This window comes from Chaetura pelagica, unplaced genomic scaffold (genome assembly GCF_000747805.2).
Source record: "Chaetura pelagica isolate M959 unplaced genomic scaffold, ChaPel_1.0 scaffold106, whole genome shotgun sequence".
Lineage (NCBI taxonomy): Eukaryota > Metazoa > Chordata > Aves > Apodiformes > Apodidae > Chaetura > Chaetura pelagica.
In genome coordinates, this window is record NW_009954222.1 from 5026378 (window position 1) to 5035550 (window position 9173).

Consider the following 9173-nt stretch of genomic DNA (forward strand, 5'->3'; position numbering starts at 1 on the left):
CTGGCTTCAAATCTGTATTAAGATGGTCATTGGCTTAAAGGTTCAACAACAGAAAAGGTGAATGATGTTACTAATTGCAACAAGGAGAAGACCGGGGGAGTAAAATAAAGACTTCAGAATTTGACTCTGTTAACGTTCAAACTCTGTTTTTTCAGACTGACAGAGAGCATGACCAAAATAGTTCAAATAGTATGGCACTGCAGCACAAGTTAGGGAAGAAGCTTTCAACTATTTTCAGTATATAAAATAATAGATACTATTTAAAATATTATAGATAATATGTATTATATACACAAAGATAAAATAATGTATATAATACTTTTTTTTTCCAGTAGTAGTTTGGATCATTCTAATTAATTTAAACTATGAACAACAGGCTTTTAACTTCTGACCATATCTGATTTTGACTCCATATTGGCTTTGACTAGGATAGAGTTAAATTTTCTTCAGAGTAGCTTGTATGGTGCTTGCATGTTTAGGATTTGTGAGGGAAAAAGTGCTGATAACACACCTATGCTTTAGCTGTTGTGCAACAGTACTTACACAGCATCAAAGCATTTACTGCCCTCACATCACCGTGCCAGCAAGCAGGCTTGGGGTGCACAAGAAGCTGGGAGGGGACACAGCTGGAACAGCTTCCCCAGCTGACCAAAGGGATATTCTGTATTATATGATGTCATGCTCAACAACAAAAGCTGTGAGGAAAAAGGAGGAAAGGGGAACATTCACAGTTGTGGGTCTTGTCTTCCCGTGTAACTACTAGTAATGATAAAGAACTGTTTCCCTGGAGTTGGCAAAACACTGTACTGTCAATAGGAAGCAGTAATTAATTCCTTATTTTGCTCTGCTTGTGCACACAGCTTTCACTTTACCTATTAAACTGTCTCCATCTCGACCCATGAGATTTTGCACTTCTATTCCTTCCAGCTGTCTCCCCTGTCCACTTTGGGGATGGAAAGTGACTGAGCAGCTATGTGAGGCTTAGCTGCCTCCTGGGGTTAAACTATAACACCCCTTCATAGAATCTGTAAAGTTATTTTGTAAGAGTTCAAACATCTCAGTTCAAAACCCCTTACCTTAAACAATTATGCTTCGGAAAACAAGTCAAGAAAAGTTAAGGTAAGAAAATTAAAATAAGGAATGGCACTAATCAATCACAGGGCTCCAGGTTTGTGGGGACAAGGAAGCTGAATTTTTGTTTCTTTTCTAAGGGGTACAACTGGCGTAGATTTAGATTTCTTAAAGTAATAACAAAAGAAAAATCCTCACAGATTTTTCAGGCTAAAGTAGTCATAGATATACTAGATGCAAAGAAAGAAGCATTGTTCAGTTATAACAATAAAACCTCATTAAGTCCATCAACACATTTGTCAGTCTGAAGGGAGGTTGTAATGTGCTATTTACTATCACATACTTGTTACTAAGAAAAGAGCACAATAAGCATATTAACATGCTTCATAACATATGAAACATACTAAATAAAAAAATACAGAAACCATATACCTTACGGTAGCCACTTAGGGCACAAGGAGCCTGTTCTCCTGTGCCAATTTCTACCATCCGTATTTTTGGAGGAGCACAATGGTATGAACTGGCTGTGAAAGACCATTGGGAAAAATTAACTGCTAAAGACTATATTTAGACTATAAAAACTTCAGTTAACTAGAAGACTACTACTCCAACCAGCACCTCGACGTGAAGCAGTGTGGATGGCAAGCAAGGTAAGAAAAAGGCAAAAATGCAACAAATGCAACCACGTGTTTAAGCAATGCTGCAAGGGATCAAGGTCGCCAAGTAAACAAAGGATATGGAAAACAGTTTGCATGAAGTTCATCTGTAACAAAGACCGTATTCCTGTTCCGTCTTGTGTGCTTTCTATAATGACATAAATAGTCTGGCAATTATGGATTTGGTAAAACATACATAGTCAGTATGTTAGAAGAATTTACTAAATAAACATCTCAAAAATATTTTGGCCAGGAGGCAGATCATAATACAGAAGAAAAAACAAAACCTAACCCCCACATAGCAGAAACACAAATTCAACAGCAAGTTTGTAAGTATGTGGGAAGTGTATTTCCTACATTTAACACAGCTAACAGTGAGGAATGGTAACTTCTTAAACTGCTCCAGCTCAACTTGAACTGCTTTTATTTGACACCTAACAGACCATCAACATGCCAGAGCAGATAGTATAATTGAAACTGAAACTTTAACTGACATTTCCTCTAAGCTGAAAACCAAAAAAGAACACCCAAAAAAAATCACCACAAATCAACAATATAAAAGGGGAAAAAAAAGAACAAACACACTGATGTTTTCAAATTAATAGGTGTAAGAATCCCAGGGACACAAAGATCAGAAAGTCTGAAGACTGCTAAACATAGAAAATCAAACCTTATATGGAATTTGTCAACAAAACTCATACACCGTTTAAAGAATGGAAGTGAAGTCCAATTTCAGTTAAGCAAAAATAACTTCTCAAACTGCCTGTTGTAGCCATTTTCAAATAAATAAAAAAAAAAAAGCCAACCAACCAAACAGCCACTGGTTAAAATATTACGCAGAATAAGCCACAACTGTTGTAAAAAGCTGAAAACCAAAAAAGAACACCCAAAAAAAATCACCACAAATCAACAATATAAAAGGGGAAAAAAAAGAACAAACACACTGATGTTTTCAAATTAATAGGTGTAAGAATCCCAGGGACACAAAGATCAGAAAGTCTGAAGACTGCTAAACATAGAAAATCAAACCTTATATGGAATTTGTCAACAAAACTCATACACCGTTTAAAGAATGGAAGTGAAGTCCAATTTCAGTTAAGCAAAAATAACTTCTCAAACTGCCTGTTGTAGCCATTTTCAAATAAATAAAAAAAAAACTGGTTAAAATATTACGCAGAATAAGCCACAACTGTTGTAAATCTGGTATGCTGATTCCTCTTCTGTCCCACTTAGGAGCTACATTTACTTATGTTTGTATAAGTAAACTGCAAATCCTTGTGAACTTCAGCAGAATATTCAGGTAATGTTCGCTGGTTTTAAGTGGAAGACAGTTCATTATCCATGGGAAAAAACCCTACAAAATTCATGCAGTTACCCCATATTAATTTAGTTACTAAAACTATAATACTGATACTTGAGCCAGATGCATTGTTAAGAACTCTGCCATTAGATAGCAGAACCTACAATAATTTCCCATACATATTTTCATCAGTAATCCCCCACCTGACATTAAGAAAGGATAAATTACTTTTAAAGTTTAAAACACATTAAATACGGTATTTTGGAACACAGCTAAGCAGCTAAGATCTTCAAGGGTGTCAAACCAAACATTCAGACAGTTATCCCAGTAATAAAAGAAAATAGCTAAGGCCTTACCTATGCTTGAAGAGTACCTACAAGAGTGCCAAAACCCAAGAGTGGATAACGGAAACTGAAAATGAGGCAATACTCTGCTGCCAGTATTATTTACCTTACTAAAAAGACACTTTCTGAGACAATTACCATATGAACATCACTGTTAGCATCACTAGACTTCTAAGACTGTCTCAGCCTCTATTTTAGTGAGAAGGAAATGCATTCCTATCAACCCACAAAACCTGAATATTCTTCTCATGGATTCCAGGTTTTGTAACTTTTCAAGTAACGTATATAAAAATATATATTTTATATATACACACACAAATCGGTATCTTAAGCCTCCTGATATATTATTAACTTCTTTCCAGCTTCCTTTTTTTCTATGCTAACACCACACAAATACTAACCATTTTAGAAAAAGCAACTACTACAGCATTTTTTTAAAAAACGATGTAAAACTACTTTCCTTACCAGAATATAAGGTAAAGAACACAAGTTAAAATAGTTTTACTTGTTAGTAAACCCCTATTAACCAATAGCACAATAGAGTATTATAACACTGCTATATCACAGCTGAAAAGCCTACAGCAGACAGCAGCTCTTAGTAGCTTTTCTAGTGCACAGGTTAGCTTCGTTTAAGACTCAACAGCACCTCAATCTTCCAATGAAAAAAAGTTTAAGCTTACATAAGGACCTAAATTTTCTTTTTCTTTTTTTTTTTTTTGTGCAAAAAGACATTTACAAAACGTAAGGATTGAAAAAGAGTAGACTAGAGTATTTCAGTAGGAAGAGACCTATGAAGCAAAAACCTTTTCATGGGAATAAGCAGAAAATTGTGGTATGTAGTATTTCACAAGAAGCACCCTATCACTTTACTAGTCTTCATGCATATAACCTTTATTCTCTCTATCAAATGAATGCTTTCAAACTTGTCTGCAATTGTAATTTCATTTTAGCATCAAGCCCCTAACAAAAAACAGCTTACAGCTTTTGTAAAGCCTTTTAGATCTGAAGAAATCAAGGCTTTCTGTTGTACCTACAATCAAATTTAAAAAAAATCACATATCTACATTTACTAAACATGTTTTCTACAAATTCTTTAAAAATTTGGCAGTGCAAAGATGAAGTGTTTCAGTAGTGTTTCTCCAATAAATTTTGAAAAATACATCCTTAAACCATGTCAGGGCCAAATAAGCATTGCGTTATGGAGCATAAGAAGGTGAATAAGGGAAGACTTTTTGTTACTTTGAAAAGACTGAAGACTAACCTAATGATCAACTTTCTCCAGAGGATAATTTACAACTATGAGTTGTGGATGAGCTGCCTACTTCCAAAAATTTCTTTTATCATCCGGTAGAAAGAATTACCGTAAAATAAAAGTTGGCCTTCTCATTTTCAGCTAAAAAAAGACATCTGATTGTTGGTTAACAGCAGAAATTTTACATTCCAGTCACCACTGAAATTTTCCTTGATCTCAATCAAGCCACGTCACAACATTATATTTGCTTGGGGTTTTCATCATCACAATACAAACTTCTCTCCTCTGAAGGATCTAAGTTAGAAGTGGCAACTTTAGCAACAGACAAAAAAAGCAATGCCCATTTATATTTTAAAATGGTTAATGTTTTTTAACTAATTGATTGAATGTTTCTGTTGAACTGTATGCAGCAAATAAATTAAGCACCTGACAAGCTCAGTAAGATGTCTCACCTTAGTAAGGAGCATAAGAAATTTTCAATATTGAATACTATTCAATAAATACTGCTGCATCTCTGATACCTTTTACTACAGAAATTGAGAGACAGTCCTCACAAGTAATGTCAAGTGCAAATGGAACCAAAGAAGAAATTCAGAAATTATTCTTGGATTTGCATGATGTTATTTTTACAGTTGCTGAGTTGATGTCCCACAGACCAAAAAAAGTTACCATGACCTTCCTGATATAGATAATTTGATAAGTTTTAAAACAGTTTCACCACTTTGACATGAGTATGAAATTACTGCCATTTTAGAGTATGCTGTCATTGTAATATTAAAAACTTCCAGTTAGTCAAAAGTATATAGTGAACATTTTCATTACAAAACTGGCCACACTAAAACTATCACAAATTTGTACATCTACCATATTTCACAAACAGTCTCCAAGAACACACTGAGCCTGAAACATCCGGTAATACATAACTGAAAGAGGAGTAAAGAGATTGATAGTTCAGGGAAACCTCGAGATAAACAAGAGATAATTACTGCAATGTAGCTGGACAGGGAAGTTTGTTAGGATTAAGTTATACAACAGAAAAAACATATTTGAAGACCGCAAAATGTGGCAATTCTGAATTTAAACTACCTTGCTTTGCAAATACCAAAATTCAGGACTGAGAACAGTTAACAACTTATATCACTTCAGAGAGCAGACATACATTTTCATCCACTCAGAACCCCAGTGTATGAGGCAACACTCCAGCAACATGAAGTTTTTACTTGCCCTCTGAAGAGACTTGTACTTCCTACTAATGTTTTTACGTTCATGGGTACATGAAAGCCATTATGCCATTACTAGACATTTTCATGTATTTCAGCAGTCATAAAGCAGAGAATATAGAATCCTAGGGGTTGGAAGGGACCTCGAAAGATCATCTAGTCAAATCAGGCACACTCAGAGTAGATTTGTCTTCCAAACCAATACTGACTTGACAAGTTTACTTCCCACTGCTAGCAGCACTGCAACAGAGTCTTAACGTTGCTATCTGAACAAAGGCAGCTGTACCTTGAATTGCAAGATTAGATACTTTGTTTTCCTGTTTCCATCCATAAAATTATTAGGCTGGATCTAGAGACAAAAACAGCAGTTTCTCTCTACATAGATCTTTGTACAACCCTTCACCTCACGCTGTCACAAGCACAATCACAAGGTGAGCCAGATCAACGAATTAGTCTGGATTACACCAAACCATTTTTGCCAAGTTAATTTTAACCCAGAGCGAGTCTCTAATCTGTTGCTGCAAGAGACTATATAAATAATTATGTCAACGTGGCAGGGGGAACAAGCACAGCAACTGAACTGCGTCCTTTGGAGACCAAAGTGTTCTCAACCCGGCAGCCAGTATCACATGAGGAAATGCAAAGCAAGGCTGGTTCTGTTTCAAAGCCAATTACCGCATCCTACTCGACACGTGATATTCCTCCCTTCAGATGACAGCCAGCACAAACACCTTGCAAACGTGAAATGAATCTTACTTGTGACTTTCCCATCATCTCCACGATGTTTAATTTCCTTGTTTACACACAAACGTTTTCATAGGGCTTTCCAGCCCCTCGTCAACATTAAAGTCAGGTTTGGAATAAAAAGCACTCACTGAGGCAGGCACTGGTTACACCACACAAAGTGCAAACTGTAATTTTGCAGACCTGAAGTAAAAATACCTTATCAACATACTGCAAGCAGGATATACTACCATTCTTCAAATCAGTGTTCTCTGAGCATAGAAAGAATTTTATTAATGCTAATAAAGCAGTTTTTGTAGGGTTTTTTTTTAAAGCTACTTCAAGGTACTTTTCTAGTCATAAACACTCTTTACTAACACATTAAGAGGCTTCAGATTTTTCACACAGATAAAAAAACCCATTATCAACTACATCATCTTAACCTTCAATTCGTTTTTTTTTGGCACTGTCACCTACTCTAGCAACTAGATGCAGTCACAAATTACTTAAAAGCATCTCTTTAGAAAATGTTTGGGATTTCTAACATTCTCGTAAGAAAGTATTTTTTACCATTTCTGTCTAAAACGACCAGGTGGCTGAAGTTCTTGCACCTTAAATTGGAATATGTTGACACTAGTATGGAGAAAGGATGGAGATCATCATCTTGGGTGCCATGAATCTGACACAGGAGATGTTGGGGGTCTGTACCAGGAGATAGTGGGCAACTAGCTGATGATTAAATATTCCTCCTCTTAGAAATTCTACAATCCAGACTGGATGTATTCACCAGTATTAACCAGCTGTTAATTAACTGTCAATAGCTAAAGATAACGTGTTTCTTCTATACAGAAGAGCCTGGCTGCTTTGATTTGCCCTAAGATGACACAATGTAGCAAAAAAAAAAAAAACAACTAAAACTAGACTTTCAAAAATAAATTCTCATAAAAACCTGCTGATAAGAAAGAAATGCCCAAAGAATGCAATCTCAGAGTTAAAGGTAAATATTTTAAGAATGTCAATGAATAGAAACATTACATTTACACACATGTGAAGCTAGTATTTTCTACAATAACAAGTGCTAGAGATAACAGCTGAATTATCCTGGAACCCAAAAACACTGAGGACACAAAACCCTCAAAACTACAGATTTAAAAAAACACAGACAAGTTAAGGCAAAATTCTGACAAATAGCTGAACAGTAGGGAGCAACTGCATGGCAGATTAAAGTTCAACGGAGTTTCCTTAGGAAAAGAAGATCTGTTGGGAAAAGCATGAGCACTGAACTAAGGAATATCAGGATTAAGAAAACTCACAGTTGCCAAAAGGGGGGGAGGGGGGAAATAGTGTCCCTGTCATACGCTCTGATTAGATCCCAGTCATTGTAAAGATGCCAAATGCCAGTGTTAAAAGAAGCCATGTCACCAGCATCTGCCACAAGCACACTGGGAAAGTTATGATACCCTTTCAGTTTCTCAGGTCAATTCCACACAGCCTTGGGGAACGGAGGGAGAGGGGGGCGGCGAGGAAAGGATGGGAATAAGCCCTGCTGTTCCAGTCAGGCTGAAAACACAGCACAACAAAACCGAAGAAGCCAACCCAAAAATAAATTCTCATAAAAACCTGCTGATAAGAAAGAAATGCCCAAAGAATGCAATCTCAGAGTTAAAGGTAAATATTTTAAGAATGTCAATGAATAGAAACATTACATTTACACACATGTGAAGCTAGTATTTTCTACAATAACAAGTGCTAGAGATAACAGCTGAATTATCCTGGAACCCAAAAACACTGAGGACACAAAACCCTCAAAACTACAGATTTAAAAAAACACAGACAAGTTAAGGCAAAATTCTGACAAATAGCTGAACAGTAGGGAGCAACTGCATGGCAGATTAAAGTTCAACGGAGTTTCCTTAGGAAAAGAAGATCTGTTGGGAAAAGCATGAGCACTGAACTAAGGAATATCAGGATTAAGAAAACTCACAGTTGCCAAAAGGGGGGGAGGGGGGAAATAGTGTCCCTGTCATACGCTCTGATTAGATCCCAGTCATTGTAAAGATGCCAAATGCCAGTGTTAAAAGAAGCCATGTCACCAGCATCTGCCACAAGCACACTGGGAAAGTTATGATACCCTTTCAGTTTCTCAGGTCAATTCCACACAGCCTTGGGGAACGGAGGGAGAGGGGGGCGGCGAGGAAAGGATGGGAATAAGCCCTGCTGTTCCAGTCAGGCTGAAAACACAGCACAACAAAACCGAAGAAGCCAACCAACCACCTAGTGCTTTACAACCGTCAGCAAACTTAAACCAAGGGTGGCTCCAAGCTCTCCCCAAGACCAGGCCACCCACATCACAGCTGAAGGCTGAGAACGCAGGAAGGTGCCGGTCTCTTGCCATCCGCATCCTCGGCGACCTCCGGAGGAAAACAATGGGGAGCCCGCCCCTCGCCCCGCTCACCCGCCCGGAGCTCGGTGCAGCCTCCCCGCCCCGGCCCCTGCCGCCCGGGCCGGGGGGCTGCGGGGTCAGGGCCGCCCCTCCCGCAGCCCCCGCCCCGCCTGTCACACGGCCTGCCGGGCATCTCGGCAGGAAAGCGGCAGGGGCCACAGGCA

At 37.8% G+C, this 9173-nt stretch overlaps 1 protein-coding gene across 1 annotated transcript in view; it reads right to left on the minus strand.

The window, feature by feature from the left end:
• MYCBP2 (MYC binding protein 2, E3 ubiquitin protein ligase) overlaps positions 1 to 9142 on the minus strand; it is a 185752-nt gene extending 176610 nt beyond the window's left edge. Inside the window, exons 1-2 of the mRNA XM_010003518.1 lie at positions 8959 to 9142; positions 1504 to 1595 (exon numbers count right to left, since the gene is read on the minus strand). Of these exons, the coding sequence (XP_010001820.1) occupies positions 1504 to 1595; positions 8959 to 9142 (276 nt within the window). The remainder of the gene's footprint in view (positions 1 to 1503; positions 1596 to 8958) is intronic.
• Between the last annotated feature and the right edge of the window lie 31 nt (positions 9143 to 9173).